Here is a 27921-nt window from a genome sequence, read left to right on the forward strand (position 1 = left end):
CACCAAAATTCCAATGTTTGCCTTTGTTTCTCAATTTTTAATTTAGCACATTCTATCCCCAATGAGAGGAATGTTCCGATAGCCTTCTAGCCTTCCTGTTTCAGCTATACCAGCTTTTAGAGGACCTCTCTGGAGTATTAGGCCTACGCCAGAGGTACATAACTCTGGTTCAGGGCCTTAAGCAACCGGTATAGCCCTTGGCAGCCAGCTATAAGGCTATGTTCTACAATGACAACCAGCCCTCTAACATGTCTCGCTTAAGAAACAACAGGTACTCTGTTGATACAGAGACAAAGTAAAGGGCATTAAAAAAATTTGCCAAAAAGAAATAAACTTTAGAGAACACTCAACAATAACTCACAAAGCATGGGATCACCACCCTTAACAATGCATGTGTAGACTGTGTGACAGTCTCATTATTACCAGTACTACCTTACTTGTGTTCTCAACTTCACAAAGGTCCAAATTCAATGAGTAAGATATAGTTCATCATGTGTGGATCCTGTTCACGAAGGAGCAGGGCTTTTTATTTTTTTAATATGTCACACTTGGACTGAGCTACAACTGCATATGTCCATGAGTATGACTGCTGTATCTCTATTAGCTAAAATAGATCTTGTCAGTATAGACCACAAAGACATTTCCACAAGTGCCAAGGTCTGCTAAACTTATTTTAGAGAGTGGAACAGTTCTTCAGAATGTTTTGGTTTCAGTTCTGTTATTCACCCTGAGAATTTAGTGAGGGTAAGTACTGATATTAAGCATCTAGATAAAGTACGTTATTAACCCTCATGGATGTCCCCTGGGATTAATTTATCAAAATAGGTCTTGCATTAGCTCTGAAGTTGTTGGAGTAACTTTTATCATTACGGTAAATGTATAGAGAATACTGGTTAGGTTTTTACAAAATTCCTACTCACTCACACCTTTTGGCTAAGTGAGTGTTATTAAGGATACGTCAATCCATTTCATCTCCTTCTAATGAAGTATTGGCACGATATTTATGTAAACCATCCAGTTTCAATAATCACTGTTGTGAAGAAGACTTTCTGGGAATTTCAACACATTTTGGGTGATTGCAAACTTCTTGGGTACTTCACTTTTCAGGCTCATAATGAAACTAATTATTCTTTTCACTCATGTGCCCTTGTTCCCCTTCCATCCTTTCTTGCTCCCTATTTAAATACTGAATAGTGCGAGTAATTAATACAAAAACGTTTTGTTTTGCTTTTCAGTGTAGCGGAATATATCCTTAATGATTTTTTTGCATTATTTGGATCCTCATGTAAGATTTGTAGAACTACTTTATTGCATACTTTGAAGGGGTGTCTTGCTTATGATATGAGGCCTCAGTGTTTTGTTAAATAACTCTGTTGCATGTTTTAAACAAAGTCTTCAAGCAATATAAAGAATATATGTAAAGTAATTTATTTAACTTCAGTTTCTAAACTTCCTGCAATAAACTTTGCAAAGTGTGAACATTATTGTGTATATTTTCACTCTCAATCAGATCTGCTGTGGCTTATTAAGATTTCGAACTGCCACCTAAGTAACACTTCCTACACTCTCTTGTTGGTTTCCATACGTACCAATAGAATAAAGTGGCAAGGGGTATAGTGATGGAAATAAAAAAAAACGGCTTTAGCTGGAGAATTTTTTTTAAAGATGGCATCAAAATGCCATTTGAAGCTATACATTTGCATTACCACAACTGACAACTCTGGCTATCTGCAGCATCAGCAAGACAATTGAGATCAGCAGAGGGGAAGACTTTCCTTCATGAATGAGAATTTGCTGAATGCATTTGTCATTCATACTGAACAGAGAAAGGCAGGTTTAAAAGCATTCCTTATATAAGCATGGTTTACCTGTTGATTGCACCAGCTTGTTGAGGAGAAAAATTAAATTTCTCAATAAAGAAAACCCTGAAAAAAAAAAAAAACAGTTTACCAAAAGAAATAAAAATCATTATCTAAAACACATTCATGTTTATAAAACAGAAAACACATTTTCGTTTTATTGTGATTTAATATGCAATCCATTTTTGTTAAACTCTGATAAATACATTTCAAACTACCAACACAACAGTTATGCCGATTGTGTATTTTTAGTACAAACTAAAGGGCACACGTTGGAGTAAACCAGGTTTGTTCCTCTTTTTAGCTCTGAGTACAGATTAAGACAGTGTTTGCTGTCCACAAGGGCCCACATTACAAATATAAAAAAAGGCACAAAGAGCTATTGTTCAGCATTTGCAGCCTTTAATTCATTTGGGTTTTACCCCTTCAAAAAAATAAATAAAGGATTGGTCACATTCTTAACAGGTCAGAGGAGGGAGCCAGTCTCAATATTAGATATTGATTATTATGTGTATTAATCAGCCTGCCTAAAGAGTACCTCCCTCAGCAGTGCACGTGTGGTGAAGTGAAGCATTAATGTACTGCAATGGAGGCACATTTCTAGCCCTAAAAGTGTTTCCACATGCACATTAATGCCGCACCAAAGGTGATTTTGCAACTAAATGTGTTTGCAACTCCTAAAGATATCCATGCTCAAATTGATGTTGGACCACAGATGATTTTGAATCTCACTGTGCTGGCAAGCCTGGCTCGAAGCCTGATCCACAGGAAAATGGTTGAAAGCAGACTCTCTGTTGTGTTAACACCTAAAGGCCTCTCCACTACCTCGTGTTGACCAGACTCCACCCTCTACCTAATACAATATGGTGCACGAGGAGAACATCAGTCAGTCCCCAGTGCCACACCAGGAAGCTTCTTAGGTGCACAGAGACAGGAGCTGATGCTGCTTTAAAGGGTGCAGAGAGGACGACAAATAACACATGAAAGAAGGGGACCTAGTAGTCTATCAGGAAGCTCACGCAGCTGAAGAGAAATAGTCCATTGTCCCAAGGAAAACTTCACATCGCCCGAATTGAGGAGGACCACTACTAATGTCCGGTTACAGATTTGCAGCCTAGCTGAAAGACACCATGCCCCCCAAGAACTAAGGATGAGCCGATCCCTCTGGCTTTATTTGTTGACGGACAGCCCAAATTTATTGGTTCTGTCATGGAAGAGGGAAGAAGAGGATATGCCCTGATCATACAGGGCTCAGCAGTGGTGCCCATAAGTCTAAAAGGTCGAATGGAGGGAAAGAGCATCAGTGCTACCATATACGAAAGGCCTGGAGTTATAGGAGGCAAGCAAGAGGGATACTTGTGTGCTTCATTACTAGAAATCATCCGGTAGCCATCCACCGGAGCCGGTGATCACTTGAGACGACCCTACAGTGGTAAGGGTCAGGAAAAGGATAAGACTCCCACCTCAGGTTGGCACCAGGGGTGCCAGCAACTAGAAAGTGGAGCACCCCTTTACTTCATTCTTTTTTAAAGCTAATGGAGGAACGTAGGATGCACCAGTAACAGCAGCCTACATATTTGAGAGGCAAGATGCACATGGAACTGCATTGGCAGAGTCTCTCGAGACGGTGGGTTGGGTGGGAAGAAACCTCGACACCAGAAGTCACTAAAGCCAATATCCCTGGTAATCAAAGAAGCTCTGGCAATAAGCATGTTTACAGGTTTATGCTCTGTTCTCGAACTGGAGATGAATGGGGTTGATGCACCCATAGCAGGCTTGGATCCAACAAAGTGTACTTCACTGGAGACCATGTGTGTACAGTAGTTGGTTGCATTCCAAAGAATGGCTGAAGTACGCCTATAATGTGTTGTGCTACATCAAGTGTGTTGATCCCTAGCCACATACTGTTTCCTCCAATCAAATCATTTAGCATCCTTTCTCTTATTCATCGGGACGCGTAAGAGGTGGGAAGTGGCCAGAAGTGGCCAAAAAAAAACAGGCCTTTAATAGACCACTCCTGCAAAACTCTCTAGGTGCCTGAAGCAGACAGTACAGCCAGGAGGAGCAGTCATCCTCAAGTCTGCAGGAAAACATGCTTGAGTTACTGATTAGTGTTAAGAAAAAGGGGCATTGCAGCCCAACTGGTAATATCCGAGTAATACCAGAAAGAAAATCACTAGGCTTGTAATGGTCAGATACGAAACCTGAGGGGCTCTTGCATGCCTGCTGAGACTTTGTATCAACTGTGACTTCGCATACAAATGGGATTTTCACCTAAATGTGACTGCACAGTAGAGCTTATTTGGAACCTCTGTGATTTTGCATCTCAAAGTGATAAATATGATTTCTGCCCCTTTTGTAACCCTCCATTTTGATCCACACATATACCAGGCATTAAGGACTATAGCCTAGAATAAATGTACTTAATACTGCCCGAATAACTGTCACTGACCAAGCCCACAGCCGTTTGGTTCGCCATGACCGCCCCGTGATTTAGATTTCTCTTGTCAGCAAACTTCCCAATCAAGGCCAGACGCACTTTTCAAAACTACATTTAGCAAAATACGTCTCCATAAAGACCCGTTTCACACGAGACATGCAATTACTCTCCTCATACTTTATTATTAACTCCCAACATTGTCCTAGAGTAAATAGGATTTAGCTACCTGGATGTGCAATGTTGACATTTTTTTTATGTTTGATAGTGCCGAAAACGTCTTTGTGTGGTGTGACCCACTTCAGGAAATACCTGCGTAATGCCTAAGACTATACTCCACTGCAGAATGTCATTATTATTTCTCCTTAGGAGAACTGAAACGTTTCTTTCCACCCATGACAAATGCACTACTGGCAAGTGTATGTGGAGTTTTTGGGCCCACTGCTAAATGTGCTGACCCATCTTGTAAAATTGTAGGATTCCTGTTATTACCTGCTTCATTTATGTTGCATTGTCTGACGTTGTCTGTTCAATTTAGCAGCACCTTCCCCTAAAGATGTGCTTGAATTAAAAAAAGATATAAATATATCGGTTATCTCCTAATTTTAAAGATGATGTTTTTCCCCAAGGCCCCACTCGCCAGAACTGCTAAGAGAGCTCATGAACATGTGAGAGATATCCATGGTCGATACAGCTAATGGTCTGCTAAAGAACTTTTCTATTCCATCCTCTGCAACCTGTGCTTCACACTGATAATACTAGACTCACCCGGTCTTTGGCTTCTTAGGCCCACTGTTAGCTAAATACTCCTGCAGAAGACACATTTGTAAATGTTCCTAAGAGATTAATGCAACACAAGATTCCACCATCTCCAACTATTTCATTATTTTCCACACTGTCAGACATTGAGACATTTAGTAAAAAGGAAGCAATCGACTTCTCCACAACATGGCTGCTATACAGTAGCATCGTCGCATCGCTCTGGGATCTCCATCCATACCCACCCTATTTCAGCCAGAAGGGTACCCTGAAACTGATGCCTACATAGAGACGATGCCACTGACAACCACACCTGATGCTTAGAGATCGATGGGGCCCGAGTAAGGGTAGAATGTGGAGAGGTTGAGTGGCTTGGCACCCAGTGGCAGCGAAGAACCGTCTGGCAACCTCAGCAGGAAATCAGTGCTTACCTCACAAGATGTCACCAACACTAAAATTAAAAATCATAAATATAACGCGGGGCTCCCTCTCACAATCAGCCCACACAACAGAACAATAGTGGAAGTAAAGGGGGCAGAGATGAAGTTCAACAGACCAGTTGAGGGCTGCAGAGGATGGAAATTAAGGGGCACAGGAGGACAGGTGACAAGTGAGTCAGAGATGGCTGTCCCCTACCGAGCCGATTGGCTGGGGGGGTTGTAGCCTGACTGGCAATGATTAGGTGCTGTGCATGTTAACTGTTTGGGTACCCAGGCACACCGGGCACCTCAACCTTGACTGAGTGAGTCCGGTGACAGGAAGGAAACACCAGGAGAAGCCTCGAGGTAGTAACCCAAACTAGGGCACATATCCAGGCACGGAGCTCTGGGAATCCAGGGCTAGGAGAGGATAAGAGAGTGATTGACAAAGTCAGGAGCGACCACTGAGTAAAGAGGAGATCTGAGTCCCCTAGTTTCACTACTATACAATAACCCACATTTTGCACAATGATTCCAGGGAGATTTCCCCCCCCCCATGAAATATGAGAGCAACATTTGATCATGTAAGAGGGTCTTGTCTAGTTGGCACGTGGCCAACGTGTTTAACCTGAGTAAATAAAACAGCATTCCATGTGAGCCATAATGTCCAAACAAACCGAGCAGAAGAAAGCTGAGAGTAAATGCAAATACCGGACACCCTGATCACCCAGCTCCCTGGACAATTACAGAAATGTCCTTCCAAAAGTAAAATACACTAACCAAAAAAAGCCTAAAGGCCTGCCTGGCAGATCTCAAAACAAACTTAGAGAATATTATGCTGTGTTTGAATGGGCTATGATGACTTCTTTATTGCATTTATTTTTATAGAGAAAGTGCAACCTATATTTTAATGACTAAAACAAAAACCATTCAATAGATTTTAATGAAAAGCTAAGGGAGCTGACAAATATTGTATGTTTTAGAAAGAATTACAAAGTTCTGAAACAACTAGGTAAATAGACAGCTGCCAATAGTTCATTTGAATTACATTTGCTATAACATGTCGAGAAGAAGAATAACTGGACTTGCTCTCTTCAGGTGTCAAGTGCTACATAAGTGCTAGGGTACACAATTAGAATACTATAAATATACGATTTAGGCAGTATATTATCTATTTTCTAATCTACATGCACCTTGTGATGATAATTTCCTTTTCTGCTCTTGTTTCATTAACACATGTCATTTTTATACCTCCCTAAAGCACACTAAGGGCCAGATGTATGACCATTTTGTTTTGCAAAATGTAAAACAGTGCCAACCACACTGTTTGCAATTTGCAAATGAGTCGCAATGGACCGACCTCATCAATATTCATGAGGCATGTCGCAATTTGCGACCCATTTCTGAATGTCAACAAACATAGGAATGGTTGCCTGCTGGGGTCAGCAGACCACCATGTCTGTAATTACTTGGTCAATAAAGCATTTTTTTTTTCTTTTTTTAATACAGCCCTTTTTCCTTCCTGTTTGCGACTGGGTTTCCACCAATTTCAAATTGGTGGTAACTGCGATTGTTTTGCGACTGCATTCACAGTTGCAAAACAATCATATATGGGCCTGCGAGTCGCAATCCCTATTTTGCGAGTCGGTAACAGGATACCAACTCGCAAAGTAGGGACAGTACAAGCAGCAAGGCCATCTCGTGATCGCAAAAGGCGAATTTTGGAAGTTGCGACCGCAAAATAGCTTCGCACATCTGGCCCTAAGTCTTAGCATTATTGTTTATTTACTTGTATTTTAAATACACTGCAATTTTGTAATTTCGGGCTTGTACACTGCACATTTAACTCCAGTTATTCTGAAGTTGGCATTACAAGGGCAGGCCAGCAGAAATCACTGAAGTCAGCTGTTACCCTTACACACAGAGGCAACACTCCACGCCATCTTGTATTCTCCCCACAAGAAGAGCCTGCCACCTTTTCCTTAGTGCTTATCTGCTGTTCCATCGTCTCATGTGCGCTTTCCTCCATTTGTTTACATTGGGGGAAAAAAGTAGAAATGTAATGCCGGATTGTGCGGATTTCAGCATCCGATGCGCCAACTGACCAGGGGGTGAAGCTCGGAAACTCCTTTGAGAAGGAATTTAGTTTGGATTATTTTTCATGTTTACTGGCAATTTTGAATAAAAAAATGTGTTGGACGTCTGAAATATATTGTGTGTACAAATGACCATGATGAGTACTGGGCGGAAGGGCAGACATGCTTGTGATCCTGCTCTAAATGCCAAATATGCACATGGAGATGGAGTGACGAGGACTGGAGAATAAGCCCTGGGTATTACTGTGTATTTTACAGCTCTAACAGAATTTATTTTATTGTATATTATTGCTCATAGGACTGAAATGAAATGTATTTTGGTTGGAGATACAATTTCCAAAATAAGAATTATACTTACTTTCCGAGCCCAATGAAGGGAAACACAGCCACATAATAAAACACACAGATCAGAAAGATCAACCACAGAGACAGGGAAAAGTCTTTCACATCAGTAAGTTTTATCACTTCACCTGTAAATAAAAAGAAAAGTCAAACTTAAACAAAAGAAAAAAGAAAAAGAAATATTATAAATTTAAAACTTCCAATAATATAACTGTTATTAACAGAAAGAAATTTTCACATGTTGTAAATTGCCCTAGCCCACAAGCTCCTTCGCAGCAGTGATCATCAGAAAAACTTGATTTGGTTATCAACAACCATCAAAGTGCAATATACAATACTCACGTAAATTAAATATATAAATACACAGCTAAATGCCAGCATGAACAAGAGTCCTTCCATTTAGCTGCAGCAAGCATGTCCTGCCAGATCGTTTCATCCCGGTTCTTTCTAGCTCTGTTGAGAGAACTAGTGTAATTCCACCTAGCTTGAACAATCGCTTCTCTATTACACTTCTTAATAGCGTTTCTCAAATTGGGTTTGGCTACTTTGCATCCGGCGACATACGATTTGTTATCATTACCCTTCCCCAACTTCTTGCAGCCTTCTTTATACAAAAAATTCTGCAACTCATTAAATAATTGATTGTGTATGTTGAGAATATGAATATTTGAGCATGGATGACCAACATAGTTTGACAGATAGGACACAGAGACCATAAATCTCTGATTAATGTTTTTGGTAGGTCATCACTGTCGGCCATGAAACATAGCGACGGTTATGGCCAGGATAGGTTCTGTAACCGTAGTGACACAAACATTAGTATTCCCCTTCCTCAAAGCTTCCCCAGTTAAAGTTAGAATCAGGGGGTTATGATTGATATCCAAATGGGTGTCTACTTCTCATCTCCCCTAGAAGAGCCCAAAATCTTACATCCAGTAGAATATAATCAATAACACTAGAATAGGAACCTTGCTTAAAGGTAGGAGCCCTCTCAGGGTCAGAAGGTGGGCGACCATTGTAGGCTCTTAAACCCCTACCAATCGTCAATGAGCTATTTTAAGGGTATTAGCCGAAAGATTACAGCATGGTTTCCCTGTCAGAAGGGGAATATTCCATAGTTCATCCTTTGAATCTATAATCTCATTTATAAATGGAGAATGTTCGAATGAGGTATCGAAGTTGCCTGCTATAATTAGTTTTTCATTTGGGTGAAGAGTATCAAGAATCATGTCCAGAGAGGGTGGAATAGTGGCTTCCCTGTTCACCGTCACATGTCGAACATAAATATTCATATAAGCAATATATATTCCAGACAGGAATGTTATAATAATGCCCGTCATGTCAGGAGAATCTATACGTAAAACTCTGCGGGCGCTAGAAAGGTAATCTTTCAGCAGTATCAATAAGCCACCTTAGCCCTCCCACAATTCTCAGGAGGTTTGGCTTCCACACTATAAGACGTCAAACCATTTAGATGTATTTTCTCAGTGGCCAATGTCTCTTGGAATCTGCAGATGTCACAACCATCAATATAGGACAGCCATTCTACATCGAAAAACCTTTGCCTAATCCCGCCAGATTCCACAACATTAGTATAATCCTGTCCGGAATTTCAACACTTCCCTAGGAGCCTGCATCATTTTCACAGTGGCAGCAAGCCCTCCCCCCTTACTCAGTGCTCAAATAGCTACGCCATCACAAGGGCCTTCAGTGATGTCCCAACATGGAGCAACCCTCTGTGGCAAAACCTGAGGGCCCTCACATCCCTAAAAGCCAGTATCGGACACACAGTATGAAATAACCAGGAATGATGCATGATAACCTTAATTAATGGTCACTGAATTAGCACTAACTAAATCACCAACAGGCATCCCAGCCATAATGCCCTTACTACACAGCCCCTTTCCCTGAGGGGCAGTTAATAGAATCACCATAACAGTTCAGTGAATCCACTTTAAGATTAGACACCTCACTAGGCCGGCAATACAATGGCTTTAGCTGAGTATATACCAAAGAACTCCCAGCATGACTCAACTGTGCTAGCTACAGGAGCAGATGATTTAAGTCTTATTGCAGTCATTTGACCCTCTTTGAGAAAGCAAGTGGGCAATTCAAAATTGATAAGATTCTTAGCAAATTTGTTTGAACACATCAATGAAGAAATATAATCAAACGCTGTCAGTCATCTGAATGCCTTTTCACATGAACAATGTCAGACCTAATTGTGAAAAAACAATTAAGTTTCATCCTAAGCCAGTGTATGACTATTAATCAGGGTGTCTACATCGTCATAGGATCCCTCTTTCAGCTTAGGCACCTGCATAATGAATATCATGTTCCTGGAATCCATGCTGGCACCCCGTAGCTGGAGGTGGGGCTGGACGCGAAACAGAACGCTTGGACTTAGGTATTTCTCTGGGGGAATAATACTTTGACTTGGAGCCATGCTTCAATCAGAAGGAGAATGCAACAGCCCCAGATTCCTGTTTTGATGTACAGAAGGATGATAGTTTAACCAACGACTATTAAGCCCCTTCATGGCAGGAGGATGACTAATGGATCTAATAACAGAAAAGTCCCTCCTGTCAATGAAAGGCATTTGTTTAGTTAGTGATGGATTACTGTCCTTTGCCACACACTGCCAGTCCAGTTGTAAGCGGTCCTTGTTCGGGACCTCTACGCTCTGTTTCTCTTGTTGAGACAGGACATGATCCCAAAACAGGTCGTCATGTGGATTCATGCAATCAAAATGTGCATACACCTGCAAAGACGTAGATGCGACTCAAGATTTTCAACTTTACTGCTCAATGCAATCATTAGCCTTCCTAGCTCATCCAGTTTGCAGTGGTAAACTTCAAAACCAGTGCCTCCTGCCATTATTGGGAAACTATCTTTCATTTGGCTACAGATTGAGTGAGACTCAGAAGTGGCTGTAGAAAGTGAAACAGTATTTGTTGCAGCTGCTGGGGGTGGGGGGAACCTATTTATACATGATACGCTACTGTTGATAATAATTGTAGATGAAAGAGGTTGTCTAGATGCAGTCAGTTGATCGCTATAATACTTGTGCTGATTTAAGGCTAGTCCTCCCTCTTCAGAAAGCGGTGAAGCAATGCTAGCTGCCATAGCTTGAGTGTTTACATGTGAGGATTGGGGTAAACTTTTCATCTTTGTAACAATGTTAGATTCCTTGACTTGATTGCCCCTGGTTACTTTGGAATCAAGCAAAGTCTCTACTTCCCCAATAAGGATGGTTGTCTAGGTCTGTGAGCGTCATAGCGCTGTCCCTGGGGAGCTGGTGACCGGGTAAGGCCCCAGTGGTTTTCTTAAATTTTGAGGGTTCCACTGCCTTCCACTTGCTCATAGTTGTCAGAATGAGCAAATTACCATCAAAGCAACATCTAGCTAAAGTTACAAACAACAAAAAGACATACTTGTTCAATCAGTCCTCTTGTACTCCCCAGGGTTATAAGGAAGAGGGTAGGCCTAGCCTAGCCTATTCCAGGTGATGACAGGCAAAGTTGTGCCCGATCTTCGCCTGGGTGCGTCCCGAGCTGTGTGAAGAGATCAGCGCAGATGTGCACAATGGTACTATCCTGACCCTGCCTCCTGGCCCACTGAAATGTTGGGGAACCGAGTCCCACCCCAGCAAGGGCTCTGGAATAGAGTCCCACCCCAGCAAGGGCGCTAACAGTTAGTGGCACACAAAAAGCATGATGGCGCTCCTCAGGTGAGTCCCTCACAGCAGTCTGTTGTGAGCCAGACTAGACAATTCTATAGAGAATACTGATATAAGGTCAGGATAACTGGGGCCATTTACAGCCTCCATTTTGATCACAGTCTGATCTCCTTGCAATTCCAAAACACTATATGTAAGTGATGAATGAAACTGTGTGAAGGACTGTTGCCGGTAAACTTAATGACCCCATCAGATAATATTTGTTAGTTCCTACGGGGGATGTTGGACCCAGCCAGGACACTCACCAATAGACAGAATACGCAATCTTCAGATATTAGACTGTTGACAGCAGCTCTGTCGCTAGGAGACTAGTGCCTTGCCAATTAATCCTCCCTTGATATCACACCCGCTGCATTTCGTATATGTAATGTATACTAATTAACTGCTGCAATCGCACTGTACGAGCAGCTATGTTTTTGTTTTCTGGTGGGAGTGGAGGTTAGGGGGACCTCTTTGTAGGGAGGGGTCATTTGCACAATATGTGCTGATATTGTGATGTTTAATCAACTTTGTTATTCGGTCTGTGTAGGAAGTTGGCTCTGTATGTGCTATTTCAAAGTAAGGAATAGCATGCACAGAGTCCAAGGGTTCCCCTTAGAGGTAAAATAGTGGTAAAAAATAGATAATACTAATGCTCTATTTTGTGGTAGTGTGGTCGAGCAGTAGGCTTATCCAAGGAGTAGTGTTAAGCATTTGTTGTACATACACATAGACAATAAATGAGGTACACACACTCAGAGACAAATCCAGCCAATAGGTTTTTATATAGAAAAATATCTTTTCTTAGTTTATTTTAAGAACCACAGGTTCAAATTCTACATGTAATATCTCATTCGAAAGGTATTGCAGGTAAGTACTTTAGGAACTTCAAATCATCAAAATTGCATGTATACTTTTCAAGTTATTCACAAATAGCTGTTTTAAAAGTAGACAGTGCAATTTTCACAGTTCCTAGGGGAGGTAAGTATTTGTTAGGTTAACCAGGTAAGTAAGACACTTACAGGGCTTAGTTCTTGGTCCAAGGTAGCCCACCGTTGGGGGTTCAGAGCAACCCCAAAGTCACCACACCAGCAGCTCAGGGCCGGTCAGGTGCAGAGTTCAAAGTGGTGCCCAAAACACATAGGCTAGAATGGAGAGAAGGGGGTGCCCCGGTTCCGGTCTGCTTGCAGGTAAGTACCCGCGTCTTCGGAGGGCAGACCAGGGGGGTTTTGTAGGGCACCGGGGGGGGACACAAGCCCACATAGAAATTTCACCCTCAGCGGCGCGGGGGCGGCCGGGTGCAGTGTAGAAACAAGCGTCGGGTTCGCAATGTTAGTCTATGAGAGATCTCGGGATCTCTTCAGCGCTGCAGGCAGGCAAGGGGGGGGGTTCCTCGGGGAAACCTCCACTTGATCAAGGGAGAGGGACTCCTGGGGGTCACTCCTCCAGTGAAAGTCCGGTCCTTCAGGTCCTGGGGGCTGCGGGTGCAGGGTCTCTCCCAGGTGTCGGGACTTAGGATTCAAAGAGTCGCGGTCAGGGGAAGCCTCGGGATTCCCTCTGCAGGCGGCGCTGTGGGGGCTCAGGGGGGACAGGTTTTTGTACTCACAGTCTTAGAGTAGTCCTGGGGTCCCTCCTGAGGTGTTGGATCGCCACCAGCCGAGTCGGGGTCGCCGGGTGCAGTGTTGCAAGTCTCACGCTTCTTGCGGGGAGCTTGCAGGGTTCTTTAAAGCTGCTGGAAACAAAGTTGCAGCTTTTCTTGGAGCAGGTCCGCTGTCCTCGGGAGTTTCTTGTCTTTTCGAAGCAGGGGCAGTCCTCAGAGGATGTCGAGGTCGCTGGTCCCTTTGGAAGGCGTCGCTGGAGCAGGATCTTTGGAAGGCAGGAGACAGGCCGGTGAGTTTCTGGAGCCAAGGCAGTTGTCGTCTTCTGGTCTTCCTCTGCAGGGGTTTTCAGCTAGGCAGTCCTTCTTCTTGTAGTTGCAGGAATCTAATTTTCTAGGGTTCAGGGTAGCCCTTAAATACTAAATTTAAGGGCGTGTTTAGGTCTGGGGGGTTAGTAGCCAATGGCTACTAGCCCTGAGGGTGGGTACACCCTCTTTGTGCCTCCTCCCAAGGGGAGGGGGTCACAATCCTAACCCTATTGGGGGAATCCTCCATCTGCAAGATGGAGGATTTCTAAAAGTTAGAGTCACTTCAGCTCAGGACACCTTAGGGGCTGTCCTGACTGGCCAGTGACTCCTCCTTGTTGCTTTCTTTGTTCCCTCCAGCCTTGCCGCCAAAAGTGGGGGCCGTGGCCGGAGGGGGCGGGCAACTCCACTAAGCTGGAGTGCCCTGCTGGGCTGGGACAAAGGGGTGAGCCTTTGAGGCTCACCGCCAGGTGTCACAGCTCCTGCCTGGGGGAGGTGTTAGCATCTCCACCCAGTGCAGGCTTTGTTACTGGCCTCAGAGTGACAAAGGCACTCTCCCCATGGGGCCAGCAACATGTCTCTGGTGTGGCAGGCTGCTGGAACTAGTCAGCCTACACAGACAGTCGGTTAAGTTTCAGGGGGCACCTCTAAGGTGCCCTCTGTGGTGTATTTTACAATAAAATGTACACTGGCATCAGTGTGCATTTATTGTGCTGAGAAGTTTGATACCAAACTTCTCAGTTTTCAGTGTAGCCATTATGGTGCTGTGGAGTTCGTGTAAAACAGACTCCCAGACCATATACTCTTATGGCTACCCTGCACTTACAATGTCTAAGGTTTTGCTTAGACACTGTAGGGGCACAGTGCTCATGCACTGGTACCCTCACCTATGGTATAGTGCACCCTGCCTTAGGGCTGTAAGGCCTGCTAGAGGGGTGTCTTACCTATACTGCATAGGCAGTGAGAGGCTGGCATGGCACCCTGAGGGGAGTGCCATGTCGACTTACTCATCTTGTTCTCACTAGCACACACAAGCTGGTAAGCAGTGTGTCTGTGCTGAGTGAGGGGTCTCTAGGGTGGCATAAGACATGCTGCAGCCCTTAGAGACCTTCCTTGGCATCAGGGCCCTTGGTACTAGTAGTACCAGTTACAAGGGACTTATCTGAATGCCAGGGTGTGCCAATTGTGGATACAATGGTACATTTTAGGTGAAGGAACACTGGTGCTGGGGCCTGGTTAGCAGGGTCCCAGCACACTTCTCAGTCAAGTCAGCATCAGTATCAGGCAAAAAGTGGGGGGTAACTGCAACAGGGAGCCATTTCTTTACAGTCTGTATGAAAATAAACAATAAATATGATATTAAAAAAAGAAGTATATATTTTGCATATTCATAAACCAATGATATAGCCTGAAAGAGGGGATGACGAGCAGGAACTAGTGGAAGAGTGCTGGAACTGACTTGGGCTAAATCGCCCAATCTCGTCCAGAAACCAAGGGTCATTACCATATTGAACTTGACAAACAACGGGCTCCACTTAAAGGATCACCTTGGCTGCAAGATGGAGCCAGTGCAAAGAACTCAACAGGTGAAAAGATGCAGTACCAAGCTATCTAATATAAGGGGTAAGCTTGGCTACCCAATTTCCACCACAGCAGCTAAGCAAGGAGGTCTTCAGACAAATCCACATTTAAGGTGTTGCAATATCAAATACCTAGCACTAGTACTGAGCAATGTTAAGGCAGGGGCATAGTCTCCTGCGATTCTTTAAAGGGAACTGAAAGATAAAGGACCTACTCAAATCTGGGTTTTTATCTCCAGGTTCCTCACAACCTCAATCTCAGCATAATAAAATGCATGGTCTCAGACGCTGGTGCCATATACAGTCCAGAATACAATTTTGTCTGTGTTTAGTTTTAGCCAGTTATCTCCACATAACTAGATCATATCTTTATCGTCACCCCCTCTACCACCACCATATATTACTAGAATGAGGCAGACATAACTACCTCATAGTCATTTCAAAAGATAACCTGAATGTCATCTGTGTGTTTGAAAAATGGGATCAGAAGAAATCAAAAGGCTTATCATACATGCTAAACAGTCTGGGGAGCTGTGAAAAGCCATGGAAGATACCAAACTGGGCTTGGGTGCCAATATCAAGGGGTGGACAGTGTGCCGTGCGAGCAGTCTGATAAAAATACAAAAGACATAAACCAATTTGTAACTGGATCCCTCATACCCAAGGCAGCCAAGCAATACAGCAGTATATAATGATCAACTGTGTTCAACATTATTGACAATTGAATATTATAAATTTGCTAACACTGATGCTATACAATATAATTAGGAGAACAATTATTGTTGCTACAAGGACCAACTCAATTTGCCTATAACTAGCCTGCCTGAAACTCACAGCAAAGGCGAATCAACAACCCTAATTCTGTTTATTTTATTTATTATTTGTAATATACGAGTGTTGGGGCTCCCAGCCTATAATTAAAAGCTTGTAAAGGTACAATCAAACGAGACTAAGAATATTCAGTACATCATAAAGGGAAACAAAATGGCACTGTGAAAGATAAACCAAACTGTCAATGAACGTTTTAGAAAACCTACAAGTGAGGAAGGAAGAATCAGGAGGGGGAATAAAATGGTAACATGATTAGTGAGTAAAAGGTAGGAGCGTAGTCTGAACAAAAAGGTGAAAAGGTCTGAGAAAGAAACAAAAAAGCAAAAGAATGCTGATGAGAGGCAAACTGTTTTAGAGTAGGATTGATAACCATGTGAATAGGAAAGAGGAAGAGGAGATGAGTTCAAGAAGGTGGGTATGGGACAATGCAAAACTGACAGGAGGCAAAATAGATCGATGACGTTTGCTGGTTGAGAAGGGGGACGTTTTATGTTTTGGAGAAGGGCAGATTGCTTTGGAGTGGGGCAGACTGTTTTGGAGAGGATTGGGGCAGATTGGAGTGGGGAAGATTGTTTTGGATAAGAGTGGGGCAATTGGAGTTGGGCAAATTGTTTTGGATTGATTGTGGTAGATTGGAGTGGGGCACTTTTTATTGGCATGAGTTTGATTGTTTTGGATTGCAGTGATGGGGCACACTGGTGTGTGGTGGACTGGAGTGGAATGGGGTGACTGGTTTGGTCTAGAGTGAACTGGATTGGTCTGGGGTCAACTGTTTTGAGTGGGGTCAATTGGATTGAGTTTGGTGAACTGGTGTGGGGTGAAGTGGGGTGGATTGGAGTGGGGCAGATTGGTTTGGAGTGGACTGGGATGTACAGCACGATTTGCATAATTAAAAAAATTACACAAAGAAACAATGTCGCTTTGCAATATTTAGAAAATGTGAGTGCAAAGTCAGAAAATAACACTTGGCAAAATAAAATAAAAGACAACTATAGAAAATAAAACTTTCCAATTTTGTTTGTCCTGCTGAGCATGTTTTAGCCACTCACACGCTTTTTGTTTGCAGGGCCCTAGAATTTTAAAAGAAGTACCTCCATCACGTTGGGAGCAGCAGACGGTTACTGATTAGGTTGAATCAATCATAGCTTGGCCTGTGCTCCACAGACAGGAATGGAAATTATGTTAGACCTGCAGAGACCAATTACAAGGCTGGAAAGAAAGGTGCCAGGCAAGTAAACAAATAGTTAACAACTAGTGGGCTCCATTCCCTTTTTAGTTAACAACAAACTTGCAAGCGAGAAGCATGTACTAGCGCATGCTCTCGCAGGCTCAACCCTAAAGACAAGGGTAATATGGGGAGGTAAAGATTTAAAGATATGAGCAGTAAACTGGAACTGTTTACGTCTCATTCAAGGGGGTTAATGAAACTGAGCCTCTTTCTAGCCTTGTTACCCCCACTTTCAGCCTGTTTGTGAGTATATGTCAGGGTGTTATTACTGTCTCACTGGGATCCTGCTAGCCAGGGCCCAGTGCTCATAGAGAAAACCCTATGTTGTCAGTGTGTTTGATATGTGTCACTGGGATCCTGCTAGTCAGGACCCCAGTGCTCATAAGTTTGTGCACTATATGTGTTCTCTGTGTGGTTCCTAACTGTATCACTGAGGCTCTGCTAACCAGGACCTCAGTGTTTATGCTCTCTCTGTTTTCTAAAATTGTCACTGCAGGCTAGTGACTAATTTTACCAATTCACATTGGCACACTGGTACACCCATATAATTCCCTTGTATATGGTACTTAGGTACCCAGGGTATTGGGGTTCCAGGAGATCCCTATGGGCTGCAGCATTTCTTTTGCCACCCATAGGGAGCTCAGACAATTCTTACACAGGACTGCCACTGCAGCCTGAGTGAAATAACATCCACGTTATTTCACAGCCATTTTTCACTGCACATAAGTAACTTATAAGTCACCTACATGTCTAACCCTCACTTGGTGAAGGTTGGGTGCCAAGTTACTTAGTGTGTGGGCACCCTGGCACTAGCCAAGGTGCCCCCACATCGTTCAGGGCAAATTCCCTGAACTTTGTGAGCACAGGGACACCATTACACGCGTGCACTGCACATAGGTCACTACCTATGTGTACCGTCACCATGGTAACTCCAAACATGGCCATGTAACATGTCTAAGATCATGGAATGGTCACCCCGATACCACTCTGGTATTGGGGGGACAATTCCATGATCCCCCGGATCTCTAGCACAGAACCCGGGTACTGCCAAACTGCCTTTCCGGGGTCTCCACTGCAGCTGCTGCTGCTGCCAAGCCCTCAGACAAGTTTCTGCCCTCCTGGGGTCTGGACAGCCCCGGCCCAGGAAGGCACAACAAAATATTTCCTCTGAGAGAGGGTGTTACACCCTCTCCCTTTGGAAATAGGTGTGAAGGGCTGGGGAGGAGTAGCCTCCCCCAGCCTCTGGAAATGCTTTGATGGGCACAGATGGTGCCCGTCTCTGCATTAGCCAGTCTACACCGGTTCAGGGATCCCCCAGCCCTGCTCTGGCACGAAACTGGACAAAGGAAAGGGGAGTGACCACTCCCCTGACCAGTACCTCCCAGGGGAGGTGCCCAGAGCTCCTCCAGTGTGTCTCAGACCTCTGCCATCTTGGATTCAGAGGTGTTGGGGGCACACTGGACTGCTCTGAGTGGGCAGTGCCAGCAGTTGACGTCAGAGACCCCTCCTGATAGGTTCTTACCGCTCTTGGTAGCCAAACCTCCTTTTCTGGCTATTTAGGGTCTCTCCTCTGTGCTATTCCTCGGATAACGAATGCATGAGCTCACCAGAGTTCCTCTGCACTTCCCTCTTCGACTTCTGCCAAGGATCGACCGCTGACTGCTCCAGGACGCCTGCAAAACTGCAACAAAGTAGCAAGACGACTACCAGCATCATTGTATTGCCTCATCCTGCCAGCTTTCTCAACTGTTTCCTGGTAGTGCATGCTCTGAGGGCTGTCTGCCTTCACCCTGCACTGGAAGCCTAAAAGAAATCTCCCGTGGGTCGACGGAATCTTCCCCCTGCTAACACAGGCACCAAAAGACTGCATCACCGGTCCTCTGGGTCCCCTCTCATCCTGACGAGCGTACTCCCTGGAACACAGGAGCTGGGTCCAAGTTTCTCCCACAGTCCTGTGTCCCTTCTGTCCAAATTTGGTGGAGGTAAGTCCTTGCCTCCCCATGCCAGACAGCAAACCTGTGTACTGCGTGATTTGCAGCTGCTCCGGCTTCTGTGCACTTCTCCAAGGATTCCTTTGGGCAGAGCCTAGCCTAGGTCCCCAGCACTCAATCATGCAGTGCTCAACCCGCTGAGTTGGACTCGGAATTCGTGGGACCCTCCTTTTGTGACTCTAAGTTCACAGAGCTTCCAAGTGCCTGCTCCGGTACTTCTGCGGGTGCTGCCTGCTTCTGTGGGGGCTCTCCGAGTTGCTGAGCGCCCCCTCTGTCTCCTCCTCCTCCAAGGGGCGACATCCTGGTCCTTCCTGGTCCCCAGCAGCACCCAAACACCTCTACCGCGACCCTCGCAGCTAGCAAAGCTTGTGTGCGGTATTTCTGCATGGTAAAACTTCTGCAACATCCAGCATGCCGTGGGACATCTTCCATCCAAAGGAGAAGTTCCTAGCCCTTTTCGTTGTTGCAGAATCTTCAGCTTCTTCCACCCAGAGGCAGCCCTTTTGCACCTTCATCCGGGGTTTCCTGGGCTCCTGCCCCCCCTGGACACTATCGCGACTCTTGGACTTGGCCCCCTTCCTTTTCAGGTCCTCAGGTCCAGGAATCCCTCTTCAGTGTTCTGCTGGTGCTTGTGGTTCTTGCAGAATCCCCCTACCACGACTATTGTGTCTTTCTGGGGTAGTAGGGTAACTTTACTCCTACTTTCTAGGGTCTTGGGGTGGGGTATTTTGGACACCCTTACTGTTTTCTTACAGTCCCAGCGACCCTCTACAACTTCCCATAGGTCTGGGGTCCATTCGTGATTCGCATTCCACTTTTGGAGTATATGGTTTGTGTTGCCCCTAGACCTATGTTCATCTATTGCATCCTGTGGTGATTCTACATTGAACTACTTTTCTTACTGTTACTTACCTGTTTTGGGTTTGTGTACATATAACTTGTGTATGTTACTTACCTCCTAAGTGAGGGTAGTCTCTGAGATACTTTTGGCATATTGTCACTAAAATAAAGTACCTTTATTTTTAGTAACTCTGAGTACTGTGTTTTCTTATGATATTGTGCTATATGATATAAGTGGTATAGTAGGAGCTGTGCATGTCTCCTAGTTCAGCCTAAGCTGCTTTGCCATAGCTACCTCCTATCAGCCTAAGCTGCTAGAAACACCTCTATTCTACTAATAATGGATAACTGGACCTGGCACATGGTGTAAGTACCACAAGGTACCCACTAGAAGCCAAGCCAGCCTCCTACACCGAGGTTCAGGAATAATCGAGAACCACTAGAAATGGCAGATGGAGAGTATCACATAATCGCCTGAATGTGTCACAAGTAAGTAAAAACATCATGCCTTAACACCAATCCCTCTATTATAAGAAAGATAACATCTACAAAAGGAAGAAAGAGGATAAAGCATGTCAGTAACCAGCTATTCTAACTGACTATATTAATGCAGTTAATCTATTTTGTGTGATCTAACAAGTCTACATTTCCTGTTTTTCCAACTTAAATGCACAATGAAGCTCCTCCTTTAAATAAAATGATAGTATATCACACTTTCAATTTAATAATCAATTTAATAAGAAATAATCTAATTTGCCAGTGACTGCAAGTCAGCACCAGTGCCATGGCTATGATATTATTGAGGCATGGCTGACTAATCATCAAGATGGCCACACCTTAAGGACACTCCTGACTAGGCATCCAATATCCTGCATCATTTGGACCCACAGCTGTGGTGAAGCCGGTAGTTGAAAACAGGGGCCCCAATCATAACAGATAGAGGACGCCCACCCGTGGCGGGAGCAGAAGAGCTGAGACTTGGTGTGGTTGGACCTAGCCCTAAAGTCTATATGCTTCCACAAGAAGCAGAAGAGAACGCAATAGAAGCCTGAATGGCAACACAAAGGGGTCATGCGCAGGATGAGTGTCAGGAGATACCACAGTCTATGAGGTAAGACACAAAGCCTCCCTCTGCCAGTGGAGCAGTTAAGTCTCCATGAGCCCAGGACCCTGACTGAAAGAAGGAACAGGAAACATATTTCGACACCTGCACAGCCAGAAGGAAGGCTAAAGGAATGGACAAATACGGGATCTCATCAGCCAAGATGCCTGATCATGTGTCATGATTGAGGGAGAACAGTGGACAGACTGCGGACGAAAGTGTGATGAGTAGAAAGGGGAGGGTCTCACACAAGGTATTTGACAAGCTGCAGCGAGTGCTTGTGTGCTGTATTCAAAGGCCCAAGATGAGATAGGCCTTGATGGCTCAGTTAAGTGGCTCACTGGTTGGTACAGGCCTATGGCTCAATAGATGCTTCGTCTTTACCCCCATTCTTTCTGAGGAGAAACACCTGCTAGACAGCACTGATCGAGAAGCAGAAATAAGAGCATCATCACCACAGGTGTGGCTGCACTGCACCTTTAGTTATGGCCATATCGAGAGGCTACCATATTGAGACAAAAAGAGATTAATGAACATTTTGTTTATTAAAAAATGTATTAGAGAGGAGTTAAGAACAGCACAGATATGTGACCACAACACAGCAAACTCAGTAATGCGGAAACAGCAAGTATGTGAGAGAAGCCTCAATCTGCTAACCTGCAGAAATTAAAGGTGGGAGAGGACTGCAACACCCAGGCACAGCAGTACCAAAAAAGCAAGCTTGACATATATTTCTTCCTCTGAAGGGAGGAGCCTACAGCAGCACAAGTAGGAGTGCAGTCACTACAGGCAAGAAAGAAATAAGAGCCAGAACCAATAATGAAGAACATGCCAAAAGTGATTTGAGAGTAGAGGGAAACTCAAGAATAGAATCAAGATAGCTTAACCCGAATCTCTGATAAGCTGTCTTTAACGAAATCTCAGATCACGTTGTTAGGAAAGTGGAAAATAAAGCCAAACAAATGTCTGTGGAAACAAAAGCACTTAAACAGGCAGTCTTGAAGATAACAGTTGACTAACATTAGATCTGGCAATTAGGGTTGAAGATACAGGGGACCATGGTACGGAGAAATAAAATCTGCATTGTGAGCATTCAAGAGAGGACAAAGGGACACTGCATTGAGCTATTTGCCAAACATTATCACAAAAGTTCTCCTACCCTAAGAACTCATCCTTTTTCTAGGTAAAGAGGACACATTGTGCTCCTGTGCCCAGGACAAAGCCAGAAGCACCCCCAAGAGCAATAATTGCAAGGATTTCATATTGTTGAGATAGAGAAGCCATTCCACAGACAGGAAGAACCTGTGGTCCTGAAGAGATGGGGGTGCAAAAGAATATTTGTTTTCATACTTCACATAGTAAATGTATCAGAAGCAATTAATGTTCCAGGCAGTAAAAATGGAGACAAAAGATCAATTATCAAAAGGCATGCCTGGCGTGCACGCATTATAGAGAAAGGCAGAATATGGTACCTCATGTTTCCATGGTGCCTGGGAGTGGGAGTGGGTTTGAGGGATAGGGACTACAGAGTCCACATCATGGAAGGGAAAATAAAAACACCAAAACCAGGAAACACAATGCAAGAAAACAACAGAGTAAATCCAGAGAACTGCCCAAGAAAGGTCATCCAATGCCAGCACAAAAGAGTGACAGAACCATCATCTTGTAGACTGACCTCACACTAAGTGGAAACAGGGTAATGGAAAACTGAGGAAATTGATGTGGGACTAACAGAGTTTCCCATGCAACGGTGTCATACTCAGAAGCAGATGCACCGGAAAGCACCAAGGGACAAGTGGGTGTATGAATATATGGATAATACAACACAAACATGGAGAATGTATGTGGTGTGGGGAAAGTCAAGAAATTAGAAACCTAAAATAACTAAACTACCACAAGGTTATATTAAAAAAAAAAAAATACAAAAGATAGTATAAACAAAGCCCCCACCCCTTTTTCTATACGTTTGTACTTACCACCAGGACAATCATTTTGTGCGCTTGAAAGCCAGGAAAGTTGAAACTTGCTTCACAAGGATGTGATGTTGGTGGGTCATTGGTGTGAGTGCTTGTTTATTTTCACAAGTATAGTAGCTCACCAAAATGTGGACATCTTTCCAGGTGCAGCAGACATAGATGGATGTGCATGGCTGTTATGGGGCTTTGGGAGGTGCACTGCATGGAGAACAAATGGCAGCTATATCGGTTTACTTGCTGCCCAGACTCTAAGCTGCTGTGGAGACGATAGGTGCAGTGCTGTTTCAGATACCACAAATCATCCTTGTGGTAGGTGCAGATTTTAATTTAGAGATGAATGACAGTACTGACTGAACGTCTGAGACAGAGGGGTTTTTCATAAGATAAACCTGACACAACTAATGGGGTTTAACTCTGCTCTAGGCTAGCAAGACTTCTATAAAGAAGCACACGAAGAAGTACACGTTTTACTCAGTATCACATGCCGTTCTCTAGGTTGGACTATTTATTCATTACACTATTCATCCCACAAGTGTATGGCCAAAGATTTGGGAATTTTGTCAAGAGGAATCTCAGATCACTCACCTCTGGTTACCACTTTGAGCACTAGAGTGGCTTGTAACAATGCTTACAGATAATTATCTGAAGGCATGGAAACTGCAAGAGCTGGAGCAAAATCTTATTCAGTTGGAGGGAGCCAAGGGTTGTGAACAAAACAAGAACATAGCAAACATGAGAGAGCAAACCCATAATCTACTGCAGAACGAATCCCGGACCCACATCCACAGTGGCACATGCCAACTATACACCAAAGGCTGTAAGAACAGCAAATTGCTTGAATGGTTGGGCAAACAAGAGGAAGGTCGTAGATGAATAAAGCAGATTAAAGAGATCTTACAGACAACGGGTCAACTCCTTCTACGGAACTAGTGTGGAGGACATGGAGAATGGGAAAGTTATTTGTGGCAGAATTCCCAGCCTGTAGGCTAAGCAATGAGGACAGAGACTTACTAGATATGGACCGGCCAGTGTAGGAGAACCAAGAAGCAATTGATCAGCTAAAAGGAGCAGTGGAGGGAAAGCTCCAGGGGTGAACAGGTTTCTCTCAGAAATATACAAATGACTTTCTAGCACATCCTTCTAATGTTTAACAATAATCCATAGGGATGGGGAGAAGCCTGAAAAACTCGACTCACAAGCCCATATCACTACTAAGCTTTGAAGTTAAAGTTCTGGTAAAGGTATTGGCCAATCGATTATACAGCATGATGGGGGGTCAGATAAGTCTGGATTTATACCACATCGATCGAGACAGTCCAGAACACAGACCGTCCGCCTCCCACCCTTCCGCTCAGAAGCCAACAACATCATCTGCGGCGTCCCCCAGGGCTCCTCCCTGAGCCCAACGCTGTTCAACATTTACATGGCCCCCCTCGAACAAGTGGCCCGCCGGTTCGACCTCAACATCATCACCTACGCCGACGACACCCAGCTCATCCTCACCCTCACCAACGACCCTGCCACCGCCAAAGCCAACCTCCACGAGGGAATGAAAGCAGTCGCCGACTGGATGAGTAACAGCCGCCTGAAACTCAACACCGACAAGACAGAAATCCTCATCCTCGGGACATCTCCCTCCACCTGGGACGACTCGTGGTGGCCCACCACCCTCGGAACTGCCCCGACGCCCACCGACCACGCCCGCAACTTGGGATTCATCCTAGACTCCACACTCTCCATGGACAGACAAGTCAGCGCCGTCACCTCCTCCTGCTACAACACCCTCCGCAGGATCTACAAGTGGATCCCGATCGACACCATGAAGACAGTGACCCACGCCCTCGTCAGCAGCAGACTGGACTACGGCAACGCACTCTATGCAGGAATCCCAGCTACAACACCCTCCGCAGGATCTACAAGTGGATCCCGACCTACACCAGGAAGACAGTGACCCACGCCCTCGTCAGCAGCAGACTGGACTACGGCAACGCACTCTATGCAGGAATCCCAGCAAAACACCTACAGCGACTCCAACGCATCCAAAACGCCTCAGCCCGACTCATCACCAACGCACCCCACCACTGCCACATCACCCCTCACCTCAAAGGACTCCACTGGCTTCCCGTCAACAAAAGGGCCACCTTCAAGCTCCTCACCCACGCACACAAAGCACTCCACAACGCCGGCCCCTCCTACCTCAACGACAGACTTAACTTCTACACCCCGACCGCCAACTGCGATCTGCAAGCCTCGCCCTCGCCACCGTCCCCCGCATCCAACGAGCCTCCTCCGGCGGCAGATCCTTCTCCTACCTTGCCGCAAAGACCTGGAACAAGCTCCCTACCTACCTCCGACAGACCCAAGACCTACTCGCCTTCAGAAGACTCCTCAAGACCTGGCTCTTCGAACAGTAGTAATCCCCCCTCCCTAAGCACCTTGGAACCCTAGGGGGTAAGTAGCGCGCTCTACAAATGTCTGTGATTGATTGATTGATTGATTGATTGATACACAGCTTACTGTCTAGAATATGCTAGGAAAAGTAAAGAGCCAATAATTCAGATTTCATATGATCCTAAAAATATGGGAATTAGTCGATTAGCCCTTTGTGTATGCAGTCCAATAGCAAATACAAAAAGGTTCAAGCTTCAAATTATGGGTCAGGCTTTTCTACAGAGTGCCAAGTGTAAGGATGAAGGTTACTGAATCGTTATCTCTTCCTTTGACTTAAGCTATGGAGCTAGACTGGTGGGTCCATTTCCCACTTCAACTTGCCCTTGCACAGAACTGGCGTGTTGTATGAGGAAGGATGTCTTGGTTAAGTGGTCTAATGTGGAACTGACAGTCACCAGAGCATGGAGAAAAGAAATTAAAAGCACTGATGAATAGGGAAAAATTACAGCAAAAAAAACACTTCGGTGGTGTGCTGGTTTAGGAAGTGAAAGCCTTTGCAGGATTTCGAAAATGGTAATAAGTATCACTAAGGTAGGGGGTGTTTGGGGATCAGAAGGGATGAAGCAGTTTGAGATTCTGAAAGCGGAGTACTTTCTTGATGACAACTAGCAGTATAAATACTTACAGCTAAAGCAGACTATACAAGTACTAAAACAACAGTTTCGAGGACTTACTAGATAGCTGCGTTGGAAATATAGAACAAAGTTGGAATTGCTAATGCCATGGCCAATATACCAATACATACAAACATGATTAACAATATCCATGAAATTCTGGAGGCTGGGAGTCCAATGGAAATAAGACGTGACTCTACTAGAAACTTGGATTTGGAAATCATGCAAACACCCCAGGGGGTTGCAATAAGATCAGGTTTTGGGTTAATCCAACTGAAGACCGTGCAACTGTGCTCAAATGACACAGTTGACAGGACCACTAATAACAAATGCTTAAGGGATTGCGGTGGCAAGGAGATTTTTTTGTTGTTGTTGTTTTTTTACATGCCATATGGGAAAGTCGATAGTTCATAGCCTTGTGGGCCAAGGTTGGAGATAGCTGAAGTAACTGTAACCTTAACAGCATGGTTAGCAATACTGGGTATCTGAGAGGAAAGTACTTCAGCGACATATGCCAAACACATCTTGGATTGGCGATCGAAGAGTAATGAGGAAATATGGAATGATGTATAATGGCCTAGAAAGCGGTCTATCACATCACAGGATGCCCAAAGAGATTTCAAAGGGAGTAGGGCCACATGGACGCTGAACAGAGCTAACTCTGTGATTGAAAGGTAACCTTGGGTGATAAACAGACTTAAGTATAGTAAGGAACTAAGGTGGGTGGGAACTGGCAATATCCCCGATATTACCTGGACTGTGAGCTGAAATGCTAAAACGCTCAAGATATTATGCACACTAAGGCTTTAATAGTATCTTTAAATTTGATGCAGTGTCACCTGTTTCCTGATCTCGGCTTCTCATTTTTACTGATTTTTTACAGAAAAATACAGAGAAACATTTATTTTCTGTCTGTATTGATTATTAAATATGGATAAAAGTGGAATTAGGTTGTTTTTGAGTTATTCTAAATGCAGTCAGTCATGACTGCCAGACCAACAACTGTGTGGATTGATAGGAAAGAGGGTTAAAAAAAACTTTTAGAATGAGGCTTAAACAGCAGAAGAAATGCACAAGGTTGATACTAAAATCTGCATGTACTTATATAAGTGTATTGATTTATAATGTGTGGGTGTCATTTTGTCAACAAAACCTGTCTGGCATTCAAGTAAGAATGTACATTTATTGATTGTTTATATGTGGAAATACCCTAGTTCAGATTCATTTTTCATAAAACCCCAAATAAATATGGATAATGATAAAATCAGCAAAAAATAAATATGGATAAATACAAACAGAAATGTTAGAAAAATAAATACCATAAGATGGGAGCCCTAATTGTAATCATTCCACCAGGGAGTAAGGAACCTGCAGTTATAATTTGAACAGAGGCATTTCTTACATTATACAGGGCCTCACAGGAAGGACAGTATGAAACAAATTAAGAGAAAACTCCCTTGAGCTATGCAAGAACTGGCACTTTGACTGTATGAACACTCAAATCACCCAAACATCATGGAGCAGCAGGCAAACATAGAGATACCCACCATTAAGAAAATCTTAAATACATCATGGTTTTTGTCAGGCCCACTACTCAGAAAAGTATGCTCACTACACTTCAATTGGACTTTGGTAGCCGGTGGAGGGTAGTAAATGAACTACATGTCCATCATGCCCTCAGTGCTGGACTTATGATCTATGGCCATATGTATTAAAACATTTTGCCACAGACACAGAATGGGGAAAACCCTTTGATACATCAGGCCCTTGTAATC

At 44.1% G+C, this 27921-nt stretch overlaps 1 protein-coding gene across 2 annotated transcripts in view; it reads right to left on the minus strand.

Annotated features, from left to right (window-relative positions):
- The window catches only part of MFSD1 (major facilitator superfamily domain containing 1), a 138015-nt gene that overhangs the window by 40755 nt on the left and 69339 nt on the right, over positions 1 to 27921 (minus strand). For both annotated transcript variants that reach the window (XM_069213267.1, XM_069213268.1), the window contains exons 9-10: positions 7929 to 8040; positions 1869 to 1925 (exon numbers count right to left, since the gene is read on the minus strand). In XM_069213267.1, coding sequence (XP_069069368.1) covers positions 1869 to 1925; positions 7929 to 8040 — 169 coding nt within the window. The remainder of the gene's footprint in view (positions 1 to 1868; positions 1926 to 7928; positions 8041 to 27921) is intronic.

Source organism: Pleurodeles waltl, chromosome 11 (assembly GCF_031143425.1).
Source record: "Pleurodeles waltl isolate 20211129_DDA chromosome 11, aPleWal1.hap1.20221129, whole genome shotgun sequence".
NCBI lineage: Eukaryota > Metazoa > Chordata > Amphibia > Caudata > Salamandridae > Pleurodeles > Pleurodeles waltl.